Here is a 25061-nt window from a genome sequence, read left to right as displayed (position 1 = left end):
AAGATAAAATAAAAATGGGCGCACCTAGGGTTAAGGGCCCAATTTAATGATATGTGAGTTGATGAGAGAGGACTTTAGATTTAATTAAATTAATAATTAAATACTTAAATAATTCCCATAATGCAAGATGTAATGGGACACACTAAGGCTGGTGCTAACCTAAGCATGAAATTGGACAACCTTAATTAAGAGTGTACAATTTACGATGCTACAATGTGAAAGTGGATCTTGGCCCTAATCCTACCTTGCTCCATTTTCATATTAAACAAGTGTTGTAAAACAAGTTGAAGAAAGCTTGCAATATGAACTTAAATAAATATTATTGGAAACTTGAAACTAAGATTAACTCTTATCAAAGCAATTGTAGAATCAAAACAAGAACAAGAAAACCATTACACATGAAACACTAGATTTACATGGAGAATCCCTTTTGAGAAAAAATGCCACCATAGAAAGAGAGGAAAGTATATTACTAATTAAGTGAATATTAAAAAAGAAATACTCTTCTCTTGCATGCCTCTATAAAATATGGCAACACTTTGTTATCCTAGAAATTGGACAAGCTTGAATGGGTAACTCTGGCTTAAGGCCCTAATTTATAGAGATTTGTGAGGATGATTACCACCATGGAATCACCAAACAATAGACTACAAAACCACCTAAAAAAATTCATGTGTATCTCCTTAAAATGAATAAAAACACCCAAAATAGCTTCTCACATATGCTCTTACAACTATCATCTTGACATCTCTCATGCATGGGCACTTGTGTAAGGATTTCATCATAAATATTGTCATAGAATCAATAATGATTGTCATAACCATCATAGATGCTCTTACAACCCTTGACAAGTGTCCAACAACCTCAAAATAGAGGATTCCAAGAGGGGATGCCTAGTTATTTTGTTATTTTTCTTTGGTTGTTTGTTACCTGAGTCAACTCTAAATTCCTTGAAATTGACATCTCTAGAAAATATCATTTTATGAGTTAGAGGATTCCAAAGCTTATAACCTTTTAAATTCTCACCATATCCTGCAAATATTTATTTTTGAGCTTTTAGATCCAATTTTTTATTGCTTCTCTTAAGGCACATGAATAAAAGCCTTACAACCAAAGATCCTTAAATGTGAAACTAAAGGCTTTTTACCCAAACACATCTCATAAGGTGTTTTATTAACAAGAGCTTTACAAGGAGATCTATTAATTAAATAACAAACAATAACAACAACTTATGCCCAAAAAATATTTATCAAATTTAGCACTACTTAACACGCTCTTAACTCTTTCCATTAATGTGCAGTTCATTCTTTCTACTACCCCATTTTGTTGGGGAGTGTAAGGTGTAGTATTTTGCCTAACAATTCCTGTATGTTTACAAAACTCATCAAATTCCTTAGAGAAATATTCACCCCCATTGAATCTCAATACTTTTTGCTTTTTAACCAATGCCTTAAATTCCTTAAACTTAGTGAAAACTTTAGATTTTGAATGCATAAAATAAATCCAAGTATATCTTGAGACATCATCAATGAATGAAACATAATACCAAGATCTATTCAAAGAGTCAACATCTATTGGACCACATACATACAAATGAATAATCTCTAAAAGTCTCCATGCTTTATTAACTCCTCTAGGAAATGAAGATCTATTTTGTTTACCAAATACACAGTGCTCATGGGAATCACTCTTACTAATAGAATAATACAAAATTCCCCTCAACTAGTTTCTTATCTGGAATAGTCTTAGGACCTTTTTCACCAATGTGATCCAATCTATGGTTCCACAACATACATGTATTTTCAGTCCTAGTTACAAAAGTTGAATTATAAAAAGTAGAATAATGTATCTTAAACAAAAGTCAGGTTTGAGATCCCTTAGCCACTACCAAAATTCCCTTTACCAACCTGCAACTAGCCTTATCAAATGTCACATGCATCCCAAAATTATTTAACTTGGAAACTGAAAGTAAACTTCTTACAAGATTTAAAATATGCAAAACATTATCAATAGAAACAATCGTCCCATCACTGAAACACAAATTTACCTTTTCTTTGCCAACAATTTTCACTGAGGTATTATCAACAAGAAAAAAATCTTCATCATATCCTTTATCTAAAAAAACCACTCCTTATGAAGAGTCATATGACCTAGGAAGCACCTAAATCAACAAGTCGAGCACAATTACTAATATAGTTAGTTAAAATAAATAAAGCATCAAAATCACCATCATTTAAGGACTTATCCATGGAAGCATCGATAATCTTTTTCTTGTTTCTGCACTCCTTCACATGCCCTATTTTACCACACTTCCAACACTTCACTCTGCTCTTTCCAGGGGTCTTAGAACGTCCTTTTGACTTATCCATCTTTTTATCCCTTTTAAACCATTTTTCCTTAGGCCTTCCTTAAACATGCAAGGCATCTTGAGAGCCAACATTCATGGTCTTTCTTCTCATATCTTTTGAAATAAGTACGAGACTCACATGTTCCATCTTAGGCTTTGCACCACCACTACTTATGGCAACAAATATATTTTTCCAAGAATCAAGCAAAGAGAAAAGTAGAAGAATACACTTATCTTCATCTTCAATACTAACATCTATTGTTGCAAGCTAACTTAAAATCAAATTAAAATCATTCAAATGTTTGACAATAGAATCACCATCCCTCATTTTCAAAGAATACAAACATCTTTTCAGATAAATCTTGTTAGACAAACTCTTATTTGATAGATATCACCTATTTTTCTCTATAACTTGTATGCAGTCTCTTCTACATAGATATTCATGAGGATAGAGTCAGAAAGACATAAATGAATGGTTTCTCGTGCCTTCTTGCCTAAATTTTTCCACTCATCGTCTGTCAGGGAAGAATCCTCCGGTTTCTTTTCTTCTCAAATTAGAAACCATTGGTCTCTTTCTTCTAGGAGATCCTCAACTTTCAAATTCCACATCTCATAACTAGTGCCATTGAAATTCTCAATATTTTGACAAGAGGTGGAGGCCATGGTATGCAACCTTTCTCAAACCTGCAAAAAAACAACAAAACAAAAGCTCCCACTGCAACAAAAAACCATCGACACTTATAGAGAAAGGCATCCCTTCCTCAACATAATCGTTAACTCTGGTACTAAATGCTGTAAAACAAGGTGAATAAAGCTTGCAATATGAAATTTAAATGAATATTATTGCGAACTTGAAACTAAGATTAACCCTTATCAAAGTGATTGTAGAATCAAAACAAGAGCAAGAAAACCATTACACATGAAACATTAGATTTATGCGGAGAAACCCTTTTAGGGAAAAAAATCCACCACAAAAAGAGAGGCAAGTATATTATTAATCAAATGAATATCACAACATCAATACACTTCTCTTGCAGACCTCTATAAAATCTAACAACACTTCATTATCCTAGAAATTAAACAAGACTGAATGAATAACTCTAGCTTAAGGTCCTAATTTATAGAGATTTGTGATGATGAATACCACCATGGTATCACCAAAAATAGGCTACAAAACCACCTGAAAAAACCCACAAGTATCTCCTTGAAATGATCCAAAAACACCCAAATTAGCTTCTTACAAATGCTCTTGCAACTATCATAAGGCATCTCATGCATGGGCACCTGCATAAAGATTTCCTTATAAATATTATCATAGAATCAATAATGACTGTCATAACCATAAAATATGCCAAGCTATTTTGTCATTTTCCTAGAGGACAAATGGTAAAAGTAACTTTGCCTTTACACAATCTCTTTCACCACCATTGGTTAAATGGTTTAATCTCTTATGGGTAAATCACAAAAGACGTTAGGAAAATAATCAATAAAGGATTTACAGGGTTGATGACACCTAAATCCTAACAACAAGGAGATGTTAAAAAAGTTTGGAATGGAGAACCAATGAGTACTCCCATGACTACTAGTTTTCACTTGAGTAAGGATGATGAATCTCCGAAGGTTGATCAAACTCTTGATATGGATCTATGATTGGTGGTTTGTTGTACTTGATAGCTTCTACACCTAATATTATGCATGCATTATGTATGGTTTCTAGATATCAAGCAAATCCTAAGAAATCTCATGATGTAGCAGTCCAAATGATATTCAGGTATTTGAAAGGGACTCCAGATTATGGTTTATGGTATAAAAAGGATAGTGATCTATCTCTCATGGCTTACATAGATGTTGATTGGGCTGGTTGTAATGATGATAGAAGAAGTACTAGTGGTAGTACATTTTTCTTGGGAGACAAATTGGTCTCCTTGTTCAACAAGAAGCAAGATTCAGTCTCCTTATCCATTGCAAACACGTAATACATTATTCCAACATCCTACTACACTCAGATGATGTGGATGAAGCAAGCTTTGAAAGATGTCAAGGTGATTTATGATGAGCCCATTCCTATTACGTGTGATAATACTACTATAATAAATATTTATAAGAATCCTGTGATGCATTCAAGAACCATGCATATTTCTATTTGACATCACTTCTTAAGGGAAAAATTTGTAGAGAAGAGACTCAGATTAGAGTATGTGCCTACTAAGGATCAGATTGCAACCATATTCACTAAGGCACTCCCAAAGGATACTTTTGAGTATCTCCAACAGAAGCTAGGGGTTATTGCCCCTCCTTCTTTGAACTGAGATGCATATAATGGTGCATCTATCCAGGTGGATAATTTCAAGATATATCCTTAGTCCTAGATTGATGTTGACTGCTACTCTCAGGGGAAGTAGGTGGCCGATTTGTTATTGTTGTAAGGAAAGAACGATTTGGACACAAAATTAAAGGGGGACATATATTAGTTAAGGGAAAAGTTATCTATTGTTGGTGCTGGAATGATGATGAGATGAATCTATGTGCCCCTTGTCCTTGATGTTAAAGGGGGAGAGATACCATCGTTGATAAAGGGAGTTTATGTAGATATTTTTAAATTTATATATGGTGTTGCCATCAACGACAAATGGGAGATTGTTGGCAATATGTGTTGTCATTGATGTCAACCTGATGTCTGACAATATGTGTTTTTCTTGATGATGTGTTCTTTATGATGAGCAGTTGTTGTGTTATCATTGATGTTGTGTAATTGTATTATCAAGGGGAAAGTGTTGGCAATGTTGTCATTTGTTGTCAACCTACAATTTGTATTGGGTTGTTAAATATGTTTTGGTAAAATATGAGGAGATAGTCATTACTAATTGAAGTTGCTTTAGGATGTGGATGTCCACCTTTCTGGTGTTTTATGTCTACATTCACTAGGATGTGTTAATGGTACTAATTTGTGGATTGGTAGCATGCTTATGATGTTTAGGATACGTTTATATGGTTTTGGCACTCTTGTTTAGGTTAATGTTGTTTCTAGAATGTTTGTAGTATGAGGATATGTGATATGCAAGAAAGAGTATTTAAAGTCCGACTAGAAGAATGCTTTGCATTCCTTTTCATTTAAGAATTTGGTCTTGCAGATTTGGACATGATGTTTATGATTGGTGGACATTGCACTGCTATCTTTTTAGATTCCTGGTGTTGTAGTTGACGTGGCTAGTGACAGATGTTTGTTAATAGTCTAGTTGTTTGTTAACAGTCTAGTTGTTTGTCAGAAGTGGATTTTATTGGTCTGAAAAATGCTCAATATTTCTCTATGTTAATGTTTCAGGTGTTGCAACTTGGAGGAAATGCTTGTAATGTTTGTGCATTATCTTAGTTCTAGTTTCAAGTGTTTTGCAAGAAGATTTATTAATCTTCTGTTCAGGACTATGTTTCCTAGCATTCTGACAATATAGCGATCTGTATCTGTTTATGTTGTGCCAACGTGTATAGATGTGACAGTGAGAAATAAGTATTTGGGAATGATGTTGGATGTTTTAGGAATGTCCTTGTGTGCTCTGAATGGTTTGGTATGATTAGGTTGGTGCTCCATTTCATCTAATGTTTTTGTTTTAGGTTATTGTTGTGGTTTGACTGACAAAGTTTTGTTTTCTACCTTGTGCTATGATCTTAATGATATAAGAAAACTTTGGAGAGTGTTTTAAGTTGTATTTGGGTCCTATCTTTGGTATGTGGGGTTACACATTGAGTTTATTCATTTTAATGCTATGTTTTTGGGCCAACTAGTTATGTGCTACAAATTTTATCTATACTTTACCTAGTTGCCATCTTGGATAATGTGCATCAGCACGTGTATTATTTGGAACTACTTAGAGAAGTGTAATATGATGTTTTAGGTCCTCTCTATCTCCTAGATTGGACTGCATTCACCATAATTATGTTTGGTGGCCGAGTTAATATGACCCATGCTTATCCTTTATTTTGACAAACTTAATTAATGTTTGCAATGAAGAAGATGGTATAAATAGAAGATCAATTTGGAGATGTAAGGAGTGGCATTGTGATGTGAATGTGTAAATAAGAATACGTGCAAGTGCACTTTCATGATCATATCATTTGCAGAGTTTTGTGATGCAAAGACATTGAAAGTGTGGTGGTGATTGTTGTTGGAGTTGGCTACTTGTGACAATGGTTCAAGTGTAGCTTCATATTTTGAGAATACTTTTTCTTGTTAATTCAAATGTTGTGATATTGTATCTTTCCTTGAAGAAGTGACCTCAGTCAACAAGTATTTGTATCTTGCCCTGGAGAAGTGATATTCAATTAGCAAGTTTTTGTATCTTGCCCCAGAGTAGTGAGCTTCATCCTGTAAGTCCTTGTGTATCTTGCTTAGAGTAGTGTGCTTCAACTTGCAAGTCCTTGTGTATCTTGCCCTGGTATAGTGCATCTCAGCTTGCAAGACTTCTAGGTGGCTGTGTGCTTCCTTGGAAATGAACCTAAAATAAATTTGTAACCATTTCATATATTAGTTGATTCTCACCATTTTTTTTCCCTGTTTGGGTTTTCCATGTAAATGTAGTGTTCTCTTGTACATCGTGTTTCTTTTCTCTACTTTTCATTGTTGCTAATGATGTTAAAGATAAGTTGACATTGTTTTGGGAAATAAAGTTTAAGTTTAAATATTTTAAGGTCTAGATTTATTCACCCCCCTCTTAGTCCTAAGGTGTGTTCAACACTTGATTCACTGTAGCTCATGTGTGCGCTAAATGGGGGGTAAAATTTAAGGTCAAAATGTGCATACATAACATTTTTACTCTAGTTTTGCACTCATTTTAGCACTCACTTTTAATAAGTATGTTTTGGACCATTTTGATAGCTTGGAACTCAAATAATCCCCTAACCAACCCCTCCAACATGATCACAACTCCTTGCACATTAAAGTACTTGTTCCACCTTTCTTCTTAGCTTTTTTGTAGCTCAAGAAACTAACATGTTGTTCTCATGCCCTCTAGTCAAGGTTGTACATGCTTCTATCTTGCAATTTCAAACTCACATTTTCCCACTTAAACACCAAACTCTTCATAAAACTTAAGCTCTGATTCACCTCCAACACTTAAATTGGGCACAAGACCACCTATTTAATTTGACTAGACTAAAATAAAAATGAATATGACACTCTCCAAACATCCATCCACACTCATATAATTTCTAGTCATTTTGCACTTATTTTTAACTACCTAGGGCTTCCTACATTGTTGTGCACAACAATTACCTCCATTTCTATAGTCACCTACACCAACACTAAGGTTACACATCGAAAACCTACTTGATATTATTACTTTTGTTGAGTCAACCTAGGGATCTAACTAAGATAGGTCCCTAAATGTGCTTCATATACCAAGCTTGCCATTTTTTGATACTTGCAAGTAATGAAGCAAGAGTAGGCGTTGATAGTCACAAATAATTTACATTGGAAAGTATGAAGGACATGACCATGCTAGTAAGGGACATAATCATACCATACTAAACATCAACACATAAGAAAGACACTGGCATACAGAATCAAACAAAAATCACGTAGAAATAAACATAAATACACATGACACAATCTCTAATATAACACAAAAACTTAATTTCAATCCAACAATGTAAACCTATCTCCACCCTTCTTTTACAAAATGATGTGATGACAAAATCACACACTTTTTATTTCTTTTTTGATCTTCTCATGCTCTACAATTTAAATAAATGAAATCTAACATGTATTAAATAGTTTAGTTGGGATTGTAAATCAGATTATTTAATAGACAAACATATATATTTAAAAGATTACTAAATATGATGCAAAATAGATAAAATGCACTATGAAAAATTGATACAAAACATATTTAATATTTAATAATTGAAGGCAAAATACACAAGCATATGTTTTATTTCATTCAAGATTTCATTCGTAAAATTTTCGTCCATATAATTTCAATTTGTAACGTCAGTATTCCAATCACTGACTCGCAAGCTACTTGAAACTTTTAATATATAAACTCCTTTGAATGCGATTTCGAACGTTTGAGTATATGTTTAATGGTTGCCCCAAAAGTCATGAGAAGAAGAAGATGAAGATCACGGCAAAACAATTTTAATGTGCGCAGGTATTTAAAAGACACAGACATTTGGCTTTAACAGACTTAACAATGGCGTCTCTTTTCAAGGTAAGCTAATGTTTTCGCGCGGAAATTACACAACAAACAACCTATGAATATGTTTTAAAAAAAAAATGAAATAAAACTTGTCATCTTATTCTATGCAGCTTAGCGAGTTTGCCAGGAATTACTATTATTTTCCTTTTTCGCTGGTAGTTTTGTGCAAATGTTCATTCCCGAAACCATATATATTACAGTCTCGTACGGAAAAACCAAAATGATTTCCTCAAACGAAGCCGTCGTTAACTTTTAATGAATATTCAAGTCTGTTTTTGAAAATTTTCGAGTGTAAAATATGCGAGCAAAATGGCTCAAAAGTAGAAACCCTAATAATGTAAGTTTGTCAAACCCTAATACCAGAAAGAAGAAGCATCGTTACGGGAAAATGTGTTTATGCTTCTTTTGGCGGTTTGGTATTTCCACGTGTCGCTAGTTGGAGTACGTCATAGCTAGCGATTTGGGTTTGACAGTTTACCCGGTTTCATCATTTTATCAGTGTCTGACTGGAGTTAAAGCTATTGGGGGAACCGACTTTCAGCCATTTGGGTTCATCATTTTACCTGATTTCAACACTTAATTATGTCTTGCCAACATTTTAGTTTATTTTAATGTTTAACATGTCTTCGGGGGATTTGGACATGCGTCTCGGTTGTGAAACCCTTCACCATTTGAGCTCATTTTAGTAGGAAAAGTGTTCATTATGTGCATTATGAAATCCTTGACCTTCATACCACTTGAATTCATCTCATTAGATTGAGGATTAATCTCAATTTTTTTAAAAATGTATTAGGGTTTGTTGTGACGTTTCACACATCGCCCCATTGTAAATGGGGATGCCCACTTTTTCCTGCTTTCTAGGTTAGTTGTTGAGTCTTTAGCTATTAACCTTGTGCTTGGAAGAGGTGTAGTGTCTCAGGTGGCCAAGAGGTAAGCAAGTCATGTCTCTCTCTTTGGGATGAAGTGAGGTCAGTTAGCTTTCGGGGCTTAGGAAATGAATGATTCATGATGATCATTATCTTTTGCTTGCAAAATCAGAGGTGAAGTGCAAATTTGGCTAAGGCAAGTTGGTTCTAGAGGTCAACATTCTAAAGGAAAAGGAGCTGAAGATCAAATTACCATGAGAAGCTTGGAGCAAATGAATCAAGGCAGCGAAAGTTGCCATTTTGGAGGACTTCCTTTGACCCCCAAATGTGCGACTTAACGTTTCCACTTCCTTTGACCCCTTGAATCAGCGAACTAAGGTTTTCCATTGCATTGCATTGCTTTGAATGAAATCATTGTTTTTTGCCAAGTACGTTGCTAAGAGGCTCAAGCAATATCAAGTGTGGAAGGAGATCGATCACTTCCAATGGAAGGTTGAATCCATGAACTAAGACATGATTTCCTTTGACTGCCTAGATCAGCGACTTAAGCATTTTCATGATTTCCTTTGATTGCCTAGATCAGCGTCTTAAGACATTCTGATCATTTCCTTTGATTGCCTAGATCAGAGACTTGAGACATTTTGATCCTTTCCTTTGATTGCCTGGATCAGCAACTTAAGCATCTTAGGTGATTTCCTTTGCCTTCTCCAATCAGTGACCTAAGACATTTCATTTCCTTTGAGGGTCTAAAAGAGTGACATAAGGATTGAAAGACTTCCTTTTCCAATGGAAATGCGCGTCTTAAGGATTGAAAGACTTCCTTTGGCAATGGAAATGTGTGACTTAAGGATTTGAGGACTTCCTTTGGCAATGGAAATGTGCGACTTAAGGTATTATACTTCTTTTGCCAATGCAAATCAGGCCTGTCTCAGACCTGAAACCTATCAAATCAGGCATATAAAAGTGAGAAATCAGATATAAATCAGGCCTGACACACAAAATCAGAATTAAAATCGGATGTATCCATGATCAGAAAATTCATTTCTAGATTTAGAAAAGGTAGTGAGAAGCTTGACTGAGTATCTTTTGCAATGTCTTGATTCAAATTATGTTTGTTTCCAGGTTTGATGCAAGTGGAATGAACATGCAAAGGAATTTGAAGAGGGTCGATTTAAAAGTGTGGAAGGAACATTAGCTTCAAGGCATGGAAAGAACATCAGCTCACATACAACATCAAGATTTCACATGGGCAAAGACAAGGGTCCAAGAAAGACATTGCAACACTTCGAGTCTCAAGTGTTGATTTATAGCTGCGGGCCTCATACTTCCAGCGGCAATGTTAATAAGCAATAAATAAATATAGCCGATTGGCTATTCATTTATTGGAGACGATTATGAAGAGATGCCTTCATTTACATTGTAAATTATATTTTGATCAAAAGGAAGCCGACATATAGAGTATGTTCGCCACCTTTCAAAGAGCTACATTGTTTTATGGAGAGGTCGACCTCTTGTGTAGAGACGCATCCCTTGGGAGAAGTCATTCTTATGTGGTATATATATGCGCTGCTCTCTCCCTCATTAATTATTCACATTTCATCATCTGTTCATGTTCGCAGATGCAAGAAGTCAAGTATCATCTACAGCAGATCGATCCAAGTAAAGGATCAATATTCTTTGAGTGTGGTGCTGTTATTCGGCCTTGTGTTTGGCCTCATTGTAAAGGCAGATTTTCTGTATTATTCAATAATATAAGTGATATTATTGGCTGGGTTTTTCTCCCTCGAGGAGGGTTTTCCCAGGGTATTTGCTGTGTTCAAGTGTTCATTTTTCTGTGTACTTATGCTTAACTTAATTTCTGATCTTAAAATTAACATCAAACTCATACAAGGCAGCTAATGGGATCATCAAGCACAAAGCACCACAAGGCAGGGAGATGAGATCAAGGAGAGAACAAAACACTCATCATCATTCAAGGCAAGAAGGATGGATCAAGCATAAGCATCACAAGGTCTACACCAAATGTAGCACTAAGGTGGAATTCCCAAACAAGAAGATGAAAAGTGAGATGATCATGAAGAAGTACAACCAAACACTTGTGATGAGTTACAAAGATCAAGCAAGCTAAGGTGGCGCCCAGTCATCACTTAGCCAATCATATTATTTCAAGCTAAGGTGTCGAGATTCAATGTACCTAGCTCATCCATCAAATGGATAACTACCACATGTGGGCACAAAGTCTGATGTACCTACCATTGTCATCTATTGGTCAATTATTCAAGGGAGGACATGTGTCCATTTTAATGTAATTTTGTCATTGGTCAAGCATTAAATGCTTTGCAATGGGTGTAACAAACCCTAATTAGGGTTTCTATCTTGTAATCTTGGCCGTTGATTGTGAATCAATCTAAGCCACTCAATTGTAATAAGACCACTATATAAGGCTCCACTCTTTCATTTGTAAAGGTTAATAGTTAATAGCGAAGAGTTAGTAGTTCAACAATAGCAAGTAATCAATAGTTCATAGTAGATAGCTAGAGTAGAGTAGGAGGAGAAGGCAAAGATTGTTGCCAAGACTTTGTTGTAAGAAGCATGTAAACTTCATTGAAGATGTGGTGGAATTCATATGTTGATTCAACAATTTGCATGGTCTCTACTTCTCATTTATTTTCATGTTGTTTAGATGAACATAAGAACTTTGTGCATGATCAATGGTGAAATTCATACTTCCATACTACTACCACCTTGCCGATGGTAAAGTGCCTTGTGAAGTCAACTGGATTCATCTTAGCCAAGCTTAACTTAAATTATTCCTTCATTGATATGCTTCACCTTGAGGGTATCTATGCTTGTAGTGGTGATTTGAAAATCATAAAGCTATCCCTAGAAGATCGCACTAGCCTTGTGGAGATGTTCGTTGCATGCCAAAGCAAAGCTTAGTTGAGTTTCACCAAAGATTGTCCATCGCTCTTGCATTCCTAAGATTAGGCTAGCTTTCTAAACCCTTATCCCTTTTGCTCTTTTTTCCAAATCAAGTAATCTTCCACGTTCCATCGACATTCAAGCATTCAAGACTCAACATAAGTCCACCTTGTGATTCTAGCAATATCACATCAAAGACACTGAGTCTATCCAAGAGCATGTTAAGACTTGACATTCGGCACCTTGTAGTCATTCCATTTGATCACGCAACTTAGAATTTGGGGAGTCTTTGTTCAAGAGAGGATAGAAAACTTAGCATTTTATTCTGTGTTGCATAGTGCGTAAAAACATTATAAACAGGGTTCAAATTACATGGCACCAACCTATCAGCACAACAAAAGATACTACAACAGACTACCTAAGACTATTTAAACAACCCAGGACACAAATGCAGCAGCGAAGAACCAACAATAATTCAAGATTAACATGCTATCAATACCAAAAACCAAACAGATACTCCAAAGATCCAACTAAAACATACTACTGGAAAGCCGAAATATCATTCCTTCAGAACCAGGCCTTTCCTTTTTTCCAACGAGAATGTAGAACCATAGAAGTAAATATCTTTCTTTGTAATATCTTGGCAAAGCAAAAGATAAAGATATTTTCAATTTCTGGGGACAAACGAGAGAAAAAATTGGGAATTAAAAAACACAGATTTTTTTCCTTGACAAACGAGAGAAAAAATTGATGCCTTTAATATCTAAAGGCGTCCTAATTGCATAGAAAGTGAGAGAGAAAGTAAAGAAGAGGTTAACTACTAATTTTGAAATATTGATTTTTTTATGAAGTTTGAAACCATTATTTATAGTGCACACTACATAGTGTGTTATTACAGAGTTCCACTTAAAGTTTGAACTCTCAAAATCAATCACAAAGTACAAAATACAAATGTGAAGCTACAAGGTTTTTTGATCAAGAGGCTCTTCTTCATTAGCGACATTTTGTGTCAGGATTAATTTCATCAAGGTCAATTGCTTGATTGTTCTTGACATTCCCCATATAAGCAATTCAAATGCGTTAGTTTGAAACCTTACAAAGTAAGAATGATAATTGCTAATTGGAAGAAAACAATAATTACAATTTACAAATGGAAATCAAATTTCCCTCGCCTTGAAGTTTTTTCTTTTGAAGGTGAAGGTAATTGTGGCCAAAATCAAATCATTCATCTGTATTTGAGTGAAATGGTTGCATTTCTTGGAGTGCATGTGTTGAAATACACTCCAAGAACGCTCACAACAGACAAACTGCATGACTTGTTAAATTTGGATCAGATTGATAGCATTTACTCTTCTAGACTGTAATATATATCCAATTTGTATTATGAACTGTCAAGAGGATGATATATGATCTTATTCTGCTAATGGAAGAGTGCGAACTGCAGGTGTAATGACTTCGATCTGACTGCTGAAGAATAACGACTATAGAAGTATGTCGATCTTCTGTTGTATGTATTATATTCAATCCCCTTGCTTTATGAAATTTGAACTGCTTATTCGATCCCCATGCTGTATGAATTCGAACTGCTTATATATGAATACAATCTGCTTGTGGATGTCTACAGTTTGTTTTAAATGAACTCGGACTATGTGTGTGTTCAGTATTTGGATGAAAGGAGATACAATCTCCTTTAAATACCTGCTAGTGTCCCTTCATCAAGGGGTGGTATTTTTCTCAAGCAACACGTCTCATATACAAGAGGGGTGGCTGACTTCCAAGTTGGCCCCAACGATGATTAATGATAATTAATCACTAACTAAATACATATGACAAATCGGCATATAGATATCTATTAATATTTGCTTATATAATGAGACGGCACATGTAATTTTCTAAGGTATAAAGAAACACCAAAATATGTAAGGCCTGTAGGATTACTACCGACACAACATCATCAACACTCCCTCTTAGCTAGGGAGGACTCCTACTAGATGTCTACAAATCACATCACCTCTTCGTGATGACTAACAAAATGACTACACTCATGTGTATGAAAGAAGCTAATCATCTCATTGTGATGATTGACCACAATGGCTACTCCCATATGTGGAAAGGAAAGATATCACCTCACTGTGATATCAACCATCATGGCTTCCCCCATGGATGGTGTAAGAATAGATATCACCTCATCGTGACATCAACCATTATTGTGAGATCGTCACCTCACAATAATGGTAAAATGCACAAGTGTTCATCATTGTGAGATCGTCACCTCACAATGAGATTCAGCATGGCTCATCCCAGAGGGTGAACACACAAGTAGTACAAGAAAGATCATCACGGACTCTCTCACGTGATGTTGTCATGGCGTCACACACATGACATCCACCATGACTCATCTCAGAGGGTGGATCCAAGGGCTTTCACCTCAAACTTCTCCCATAGAAGAATGCATTACCACCACGGCTACTCCCAGAGGGTGGATACACCATGGCTACTCCCATAGGGTGGAAACAAGGGCTTTCACCTCAAACTTTTCTCACAGAGAAAAATGCATTATCAAGGGCTTGCACCTCAAACTTCTCTTGCAGAGAAGAATGCACTAACAAGTCTTCATGATGATGTAGCTCCCTCTGAAACTGATATCAACCTTCTGACCTCCTTGTCCAAGGTTGCTTCTGATGAAATGTCAGACTCCCTTTGAAGCTGATATCAACCTTTTGACCTCATTGTCCAAGGTTGCCTCTGAATGTTGATTCCTCCTCTTTGAAGAAAATGTCTCTAGCCACCAACTCAATCTCATTGCAGCAATTATCAAGGTCTTCCTTCCTTGAATGCAATCTCTTGTGCTTCTTGAGCCATCTTGAAAGCATTTTTAGAGAGAGGTTATAAATAGAATCAACTTATCCCAAATAGAAACACCAATGCTAGAAGCATACATCATTTACTGTTCAAATGTATAAAAATTTCATGAAATACTTATCTCATTTAGGTCTGCACTAGACCCAACGAACCTTCACCAGAGATGAATTGAAATGCTTGATACAGTATGAGCCAAGTGGATGGAGATGGAAGGATTTAGATTATCAATGCGGCTGTGGATTCAATCCATGCTGATATGCGTTGTAGTTTGTTGTCTAAACATTGGAGCACACTAGCTAGACAAAGGGAGATGGGACCTTCTAGTGGAGAATGCGGGTGTTTCTGCAATGCATATGACACTCTTACACGCCAATAAAGTGCTCATCTTCGACCAGACACTCGCAGGTTTGTTGCAGATCAACAAAACTAACCCACCTTGCAATAGCAAAACACCAACAACGGGCGAGGATTGTTGGCTGCACTCCATCGAATACGACATTGCCAACAACAAGGTCAGGCCTCTGCACGTCGTGATCGACACATTTTGTTCTTCCGTCTCTTTTGCCATCAATGGAACGCTGGTGTAGACAAGGGATGGAGCAACGACGACAGAGTGACCCGTTTCTTCACTCCATGTTCGGAGTCATCCTGCGACTGGGTTGAATGTTCCACATTGTTGTCTTCCAGAAGATGGTATGCTTCCAATCAGATATTTCCCGATGACCTCATCATTGTTGTGGGAGGGCGAAGATCGTTTAATTATGAATGTCCCGAAGCAACTAGGCGAGGAGGCCTTACAGCTCCCGTTTCTGGTAAAGACGAATACCGTTGGCGAGGAGATCAACTTGTACCCATTCACACATCTGTCTTCCGATGACAATCCGTTCATCTTCACCAACAAGGATTCGATCCTCCTCGACAACAGCAAAAAACCAAGTGCTCAGAACTTTCCACACCATGCCTGGCGGTGGCCCACGAAGCTATCCTTCATCGGGTTCCTTCGTCATGCTCCTGGTTGAGTTTTGGAAGGCCTGTAATCTTCTTCTCCATTGTAGGTAGTGTACGAAAGTGAAGGTGGCCCAATCTTCTATGCTAAATCTCACAAGTACTTGATGAGTCATGAAGTAAGGCTTGAGGAAAGATTAGTGCAAAGTCTATAAAGACATCCATGACGAACTCCAATGACTTGAGCCGTCTTGATATTTGGTTTCTTTGGCCATGCAAGGACTTTGCCGTCTACGAATGCAATTCGATATCCCTTGTTTTCCAAGGTTGATATGGAGACAAGATTTCGCTTAATTCCCAGAACGAATAGTACATCATTCAATTGCAAGGAAATGCCTGAATTTAAGTGAAGAGAGGAGGTCCCAACTCTTTTTATGGAGTAACTAGTATCATCTCCAATGATTACTTGTTCATTTGAATTTCTCTCCACCAAATCATTTAGATGTCCTCTAAATCCGGTAATGTGGCGAGATGCACCGCTGTCAATAATCCAAGTGTTGTGGTCGGTAGGCACATTACTTGAAAGGGCTGAATAGAATATGAATCCATCTGAATCCTTTAGTGGAGGAGTCTTATCAACATCCGCAATGGAAGCTTGAGGCATAGGCCTAGCTGGACATTCCTTCGCGTAGTGACCGTACTTGTCACATCTAAAGCATTGGACTTTTGAAAGATTCTTCCTTCTTTTGAATGTAGGAGCACCATTGGATTCCTTATCTTTCTTCCTTTTGAAATGTCCTTTCTTACCCTTCTTTGAGGATTGAGAGGCAAGAACATGAATATCTTCATTTGTAGAGTTTTGGCCAATGCCTCTTGTAGCCAATCTTGACTCTTCTTGAATGCAGTCCGTCTTCAATCAATCAAACTTAGGGAGTTTTGATCTTGCGCTTATCCCTTGTATAAATGACTCCCATGATGAAGGAAGACCATTAAGTGCCAACATGGTTAATTCTTTGTCATCTATAGTATGTCCAATGGTAGAGAGTTGATCTCTCAATTCGGTAATCCTCATGAAGTATGAGATGATGGATTCTCCTTTCATCATCTTGATGTGGTGAAGTTGTTGCTTCAATGCAAGACCTCGACTTGTGTTGTTGATCTCATACATCTCCTCTAATGTCTTGAACATGTCATACGCCGTCGTCAACTTGGAGATGATTGGCACAATGTGATCTTTTACAGAGTCAACCAACATTTTCTTTGCTTTGGTGTTCTTTCTCTTCCATTGAAGCTTCTCATTCTCTTCGGTTGGTGCTGGTACTGCTTTCTCAACGAATTCGTCTAATTTGTTTTCCTCCAAGGCAAGCATAACTCTTAACTTCCAAGAGACGAAGTTTGATGCACCCTCAAGTCTGTCTTCTACTTTAAGTCCATTCACCATCTTGACGTTTGATAGATGTAATCAACCTTGAAGGCAATAATGGAGGATAACCCTGCTTCTATGAATCTGATCTGATCTTTTCTTAAACCTGGCTTTGATACCATGTTAAATTTGGATCAGATTGATAGCATTTAACTCTTTTAGACTGTAATATATATCCAATTTGTATTACGAACTGTCAAGAGGATGATATATGATCTTATTCTGCTAATGGAAGAGTGCGAATTGCAGATGTAATGACTTCGATCTGACTGCTGAAAAATATCGACTATAGAAGTATGTCGATCTGCTGTTGTATGTATTATATTTGATCCCCTTGCTGTATGAATTCGAACTACTTATATATGAACACGATCTGCTTGTGGATGTCTACAGTTTGTTTTAAATGAACTTGGACTATGTGTGTGTTCAGTATCTGGATGAAAGGAGATACAATCTCCTTTAAATACCTGCTAGTGTCCTGTTGTGACCTTTTTCACACATCGCCCCATTGCAAATGGGGATCCTCTCTTTTCCTGCTTTCTAGGGTTTTGTTAGTGTCCCATGGCCTTCCGCTTCAGTTTTGCCAAGCCTTGCTCAGTTTTGAACAGTTCAAGTCCTGGTGTTTGAAAGTTAGTTTTTGCAAACCAAGTAATACCAGAGGCTAGATACCGTTAGAGTGCCTAGAAAGGCCAAAGGACAAAGATCGCAATTGATTTGGACGAATTTGAACAACTTTCCATTTTTAGAAAGTTTGCTTTTTTGCTTTTTCCTTTTTTTAGGAAGTTTTGTTTTTGGCATTTTTAGCCCAATCCCCGGTATGGCTATTTTTTAGAAAGTTTTCCTTATTTTTTAGGGATACCTGCTTTTTGCTTTTTCGGAATGGGGACCTAGTTTGCATTGATACCGCTAACCTGCTTCGATCGTGATCCAAAATTTGCAAGTTTTGACCTAAAAAGCTAGTTTCTTACATTTTAGGGTTCATGATGCTTCAGATGGTTTGCCTGAGTATGGATTTCAAATTTCAAGTTAATCTGGTTAAATTTGGTTAAATTGTGAAATTTTGAAATATTCCAAAATTTTTCTAAGTCTGGCTAATGGATGATGTTGAGTGTTATAGCAGGTGATAGAAACTCCGCCCAAGATGTTAGCAACGGAGGTGTCTCAAAAGTCCGCCATGTTGGAGACCTTCCTAAAGTTTGCCATGTTGGAGAGGTGCCTAAGGTCCGCTCAAGGTGACCTTCCTAAAGTCCGCCTTGGTAAAGAGAACATGAAGAGGGAGCACAAAACTCCGCCCTACCTAGAGGGTAGCCAAAAGTCCGTCCATGATGGTCCTTCCTAAACTCTGCCCAAGGAAGACCTTCAAAACTCCGCCCAAGATGCAATGATGGGGATGATCAAAGTCCGCCATGTTGGAGAGGCTTCAAAAGTCCGCCCCCTTGATGATGTATTCAAACTCTGCCCTCAAGGAGACCTCCCTAAAGTCCGCCATGCCTTGTGGACTGGAAAAAGTCTGCCTTGGAAGGCTTCAAAACTCCGCCATGCCTTGAGAAGTGGCCAAAGTCCGCCTTGAGGAGACCTTCCAAAACTCCGCCCTATGCCTTGAGGAGGTCTTCTAAAACTCCGCCATGTCTTGAGAGAGCTCCAAAGTCCGCCCAAGTTGAAGCCTCTCAAAACTCCGCTATGTGTTGAAAGCTTCCAAAGTCCGCCCTCAAGTTGATATCATAAAACTCTTCCCTGCCTAGAGGGTAGCCAAAAGTCTGCCCAAACTTGATAGTGAAGATGGTGAAGTCATAAAAGTTCGCCATGCATGGTGAGAAGGAGAAAGGCTGCCCATGAAGAGAGCCTCCTAAAGTCCGCCCAAGCATGAAATTGAAGGCAAGCAAACATGAAGTTGAACACTAAAAACTCCGCCCTACTCTTGGAAGTCAAACAAAGTCAACAAGAAACCAAGTGATGTCATCAAATCTTCCTAAAATTCGAACTTCTAATCAATTTAGAAAGTTGAAAAAAAGAGATTTTCAAAGATCAACAAGCTGGGAAATCAAAATGGAAACTCGAAATTGAAATTAGAAAGAAGATATTTGCAGATCAAGATGATTTTCAGACTGAGTTCCAAATTAGAAACTTTTTGGAAGATGCTAATTTATAAGCCTAGTTCGAATTTATGGACTAAATACAATTTAGAAACTTGCACAAGTAGAAGATTTTCGAACTAAAAGAGATGACAACACAACTCAAAACTGGATGAGAAACTTTCCCAAGATTTAAGTTGAATTTAGAAACATGAGTTGGATGTTTTTTTTGTGTGTTTCTAACTATGAAATCAACTTCATTACAAATGCATTCTTTGTAACTTCATTCTTACACCAAGAAGTTCGAATTTCCTTAGCAAGCTAAGGAAAACATTAAGAAGTATTTGCAGATTGAAGTTCATTGGGAGAAAATCTTGATATTGCCTGCAGTTGGGCAAGCTTCTTGACAAAGAATTCACAGATTTTGGAGTAGAACCAACTGGTATAAGGCAGAGTTGTTAATTTTTCTGAGTTTTCTGAGTTTTCTGAGAAACTTCTAGCCTTATTCCAATTCGAAGGTGAAGTTGAATTTAAAATGCAGGTTGTTGCATTTTTTGAGTTTTTCAGATTCATTGAAAGTGATTTTAGTGGTGGATCTATTCGAATTTTTAGTGAAGGAAAATCATTTTATTGGCTAAGTAAAAGGAGAGTTATGAAGTTATAACACTTGGTGTCGGATTGTAATCATGATTATCCCTAGGATTGAAGAGTTTACATGTAAAAATCCATTTTTGTGGCTAAGTATGAAAATAAAATAAAGTCTCCAAACACTTAGCCATTTACAGCCTCTATTTTCTTCAATTCGCGAACCAATTTTTAACTTAAGCTTTATTTTAGTTGCAGATTTTAAGCACGATAAAATTTAAAGTGGACAAAGATGCTCCTCCCGAGTCAAGGATGACTTCGAAATGGAAGAATGTTAGCGACACATCAATCTGAGGGAGTTCAAGAAACGGATGTTTGGTTTGGACAACCTCGTGCCTACCACAATCGCGCGAAAGATGATGAAGAGTGGCATCGTGCATGCTGCTGGTTTTCTCCCCACCATGCAATGCACCGAATTAGTAGCTGAATGTGCTAGGCATTACAACCCTGTCAGTAGGGATATTGTCGCACTAGATGGGAGTGTATTGGCAAACATCAATGATGAGGCCATCAGAGAAGCCTTCAAAATTCCAGAGTATCGTAATGCCATGTACGTGACCAAAGATGAAGCTGATCGCATGTATTAGGACCACTTGGAGGAGTATGATGCCATCGTCAATCATTCCTAGCTGGATAAGCCAAGGAAAGGTGCCTCCAAACTACAGAGGAAGAGCTTGGTGAGAGCATACTTCAAGGAAGATATTGGAGATATGATCGTCCTGTTGAACAGGATAATGGGGAATCCTCAAGGTGCTCCATTCGAACCTTGGATGTATTATTTTGTAAATGAAATAATGAACGGAGTGAAGATGATAGACTGGGCTCGAATGATAAGTGACAACTTGGATAGCCAGCTAAAGAATCTGGAAGCAAAGAGGACCTTCTTCATGAGCTCGTACCCGTTCTATTCCCTAGCTAGAACCTACAAATACAGAGGCCTCACCTGCAGAGGGGAAGTGGGAAACAAAGAAAATCAGTATCCAGTTTATGACTGTTATCCCCAACTTCACATGGAAGAAAAGTTCCATTTCAAGAGGGTGAATGACACATTTCTCATGCACATCACACGGACTTTGCAAGGTGGACTACATCATAGACTCTCTCAAGAGTCTATGGACTTCATCGGTAGATTCGAATATTGGTCTATCCAATACCCGAAGTTCACTTACATTAGAATTCAAGGGTTTACTGGATCTCATTTTAAGCTTCCAACTTACCCTACCAACCGAATTGTGCTACTCGAGGTTGTGAGGCAATTGGAGGGATATATGGCAATTCAAAGAGATAAGCAGAAAAAGGCAGGAACCTCCTCACTCATGATTGGGAATGGACTGGAAACGTGTCCGTCATCACAAGCCGCTGCCACTGCTGAGAAGGAGTTGGCTTGGTACCCCTTTTATCAGTACAAGGCGAGGAAGAATTTTGATCTATTCCACAAAATAAAAAGGATCGAAGGGATGACATTTGAGAACAAAGCTGATTTAGAAGATTATTGGGCTAAGGCACCCGATAGTTTCGAGATCGGGAAGAGATTTTGGTCAAGGATGCCCTTGAGCATGGTAAGAGCAACGAAGGTGTTTAGAGTTGCTGACCAATTAGAAGACAGCCTTGAGCTTCAGCAGCCAGGTTTTGAAAAGATGAAGGATGAACCACTAGCCTTGATAGATTGGTCAGAGGGAGAAAAATCAGATTTGGCAGACCTCATGAGGTCGGTGGTCGAATATTCTAAATGGTGGACCTCTGAAAGGACGAAACTATTAAAGTCTAAAGGTGTGGCCCTGACCTACGACTTGATGGGAGTAGATGACTCTCTGTCTTCCAACCCTTGTATCTTTGCAGGCAATGCTCAGAATCCAGAGAGTGTTGGGTCCCGGAAAAGGAAGGAGTTAGTTGGAAGCTCTGGAAAGGCCATAGGAAAGAAGGTTGTAGGGGAGAGACGGGAGTCCAACGAAGGTCATTCCATCTTGAGTGCCGCATTTGCCGTGCCTAACTAGAATGTAGTTGAGGAGCAGGAGATGGACATATATATGGTAAATAATAAAGTGAGAGTGCCTTCTCCTTCAATTGAGGAAATAATGAAAGCAGTTGTCCAAAGTCCGGACAAAGAGCAAATTTTAAATGCAGCTACAGAAGTTGAAACTCCTGCATCTCTAGTAGTCTTATTGGATGGTATAGCTACTAGACTAGGAGGGACAAATGATGGGGTTGATCAGAATACCGTAGAGCAATCGACCATTACTGATTGGCTGAGGGAAAGGATAAGGGCTAAGGTCCCTAAGGAAGCCCATTCTGAAGAGATCACAACAACATTTTTGGAGAAGGTGAATGAGCCAGTCATAGTCAAGCCACCAAATCCAGCCATAAAGTTCTCTTTGATTTAGAGGGATAGTGCAGGATTCAGGACCGTTCAGATAGCTGTGTCATAGGAAGGAAAAACTCGAGACAATATTGCCCTGAAAGATTATAAGATCACCACTATAGAGTTGGGTAAGCCTACCCAAGACCAAGAAGTCCAGTACTTTGACGACTCTTGTAACGCCCTCAAGGCGAGTTTAGCTCAGGAGAGAGAGAAGAGAAAAAAGGTTGAGGAAGAAAACCAGCAATGGAGGAAGTATGTTCTCCATCTTACCAAGCCACTCAACCATGAGATACCGGTCACCCCTCCATAGCCTCTTTAGCAAGAGTCAATGAAGGATTACGAGGATATGAAGGGCACACTTCACAATGCAACAACCTTCTATTTTCATTGATGGTTCATATTTAGCAAGAAGGACAAGTGTCCCAAATGTAATGTTCTCATTGGTTGAGGGTAGCTAGTTTTGGCAAACCCTAACTAGGGTTTGTAGCTTTCAATCTGGGCCCTTGATCACTGTTTGATCTCAGTCGTTCATTTATTTTTGAAAAACTATAAAAGGTTACCTCCTCTCATTTGGGGAGTGTGAGGTTTTTGACATATTGTTGCGTGAAGGTCATTTTCGAATAATATACTGCATGTGCGCTTTCTCTTAAGGCTTTGTAATCTCTATTGTTTGAATGATTAGCATGGTTTCAATTTCCTCAACACCTAGTTAAAGTTAATTTAGATTTGCTTCCATGTTATTAGAATTGAATGAAGGATTTGATAAGTGTTAATTGACGGTGTATCTCCGCTCATACTTTTGGTGAATGGATGATTTCCATCTCACTGTGCAAAGTTAGTCTGAGCCTATCCTCTGTGCATGCCAATATTTCAATCATAAGCACAACCCATTGAAGATTGCACCCACTTTGTGTAGTTGTCCTCAGTGTGGCGAAGCAAAGTGTGGTTTCCTGAGAGCACCCAATTGATACCGTCTCTGGAGTTCGTAGGATTAGATTAGCCTTCTCAAACCCTATCTCTTTTCTCCTTTTTGAAAGTCTAAATCCAGGAAAATCTAAATAAAAAGAGAGCCTAAAATTGCTAAATCCGTCTAAGTCCAACAGTTCAAAGACATTTGTTAACGTAAGTCCCCCTTGAGATTTTTAGCATACACTACCCAAGAAGCTATTTCACTAAAGTCGCTTGTTCGCACATATAGACCTTGGAATCAGTAGTGATTTTTTAGGAGAGGATAGAATACCTTCGGGTATCTTATTCTAATGTTTGGTAGATGATAAAACAAACACCAACATGTCCCTTCACCAAGGGGTGGTATTTTTCTCAAGCAACATGTCTCATAAACAAGAGGGGTGGCGGACTTCCAAGTCGGCCCCAACGATGATTAATGATAATTAATCACTAACTAAATACATATGACAAATCGGCATATAAATATCTAATAATATTTGCCTATATAATGAGACGGCACATGTAATTTTCTAAGGTATAAAGAAACACCAAAATGTGTAAGGCCTGTAGGACTTGTTTCCACACGTTGTCTTCAACTTGGAGATGTATCTTGTCTAGCAAACCTTTCATGATATCCATTTCCACTTGAATATGAGCAGATGTAGATTGAATTAAGCCTTTAGTTCTAGGTTCAAGAGTCAATAATCTACCCAAAAGATTTACCATACCCTGAAAGCAATCACCAACTATGAATTGAAGTGAAGGGTATGGTAATCGCACCCAAATCAGCGTAATAGAAAGTATTCTGTCATTGGGTTAAATGCGTGGTACATGGCTTAGTCAGAAGCATATTTTTATCCCAATATACTGGGCCTTTATTCAATACAAAAGATCAATACTTTATTGACATAACAAAGCAAAATCCTTGAGTGTTGGGATAGATTTCTATAGAATCCTTGAGTTTAACAAGCAAGGTTTTTATTAATCCATGTATGTGCTGCAGTGAGAATTGGACATAAAGAGTTAAATTTGCAAATCAAACCTCTCTTCAAAATTTCATCTCCTCAAAATACCTTTTTACCAAGCTTAGTCATTGGTCAGCATCTTGTGCAGAGGACAATCTGCTTCTGAGAAGGATGAGCACCCCAAACCTCTGCATGCTGCTTAGGAGAAATGAGAATGGCTGAAGGGTAAATCAGAACCTTGGCATGCCTAGGATGATCCTTGCCTACCACATTTTCATCTATTTAGTAGTCACCCATGCTTCCTTGTTTACATGGGGTTATAGGTGCTGACGGAGTAGGAACTCTGTTAATAGAATGGTGCGGAATTTCATTTCCCAATGGGTTGCCTTATCCCCATAGGCTGCATCATTCTTGTCTGAAACCCATACATTGCCTCCATTTGCCATTAGTATTAGGTTTTGCTTGTACGGAGGCAGGAATGGCCTTCATCTTGCTCTTTCAAATTTTCTAATGCTT

General features: G+C 37.6%; 1 protein-coding gene across 2 annotated transcripts in view; it reads left to right on the top strand.

Moving 5' to 3' along the window:
- The first annotated feature begins 8342 nt into the window (after nt 1-8342).
- Nucleotides 8343-25061, top strand: part of LOC131029973 (nuclear cap-binding protein subunit 2) — a 71214-nt gene continuing 54495 nt past the window's right edge. Inside the window, exon 1 of one of the 2 annotated variants that reach the window (XM_057960657.2) lies at nt 8343-8550. In XM_057960657.2, the coding sequence (XP_057816640.1) occupies nt 8533-8550 (18 nt within the window). In that variant the 5' untranslated portion in view covers nt 8343-8532. The remainder of the gene's footprint in view (nt 8551-25061) is intronic. The other variant, XM_057960656.2, reaches the window with a different exon arrangement.

Source organism: Cryptomeria japonica, chromosome 10 (assembly GCF_030272615.1).
Source record: "Cryptomeria japonica chromosome 10, Sugi_1.0, whole genome shotgun sequence".
NCBI lineage: Eukaryota > Viridiplantae > Streptophyta > Pinopsida > Cupressales > Cupressaceae > Cryptomeria > Cryptomeria japonica.
This window is presented reverse-complemented; position numbering and strand designations above follow the sequence as displayed.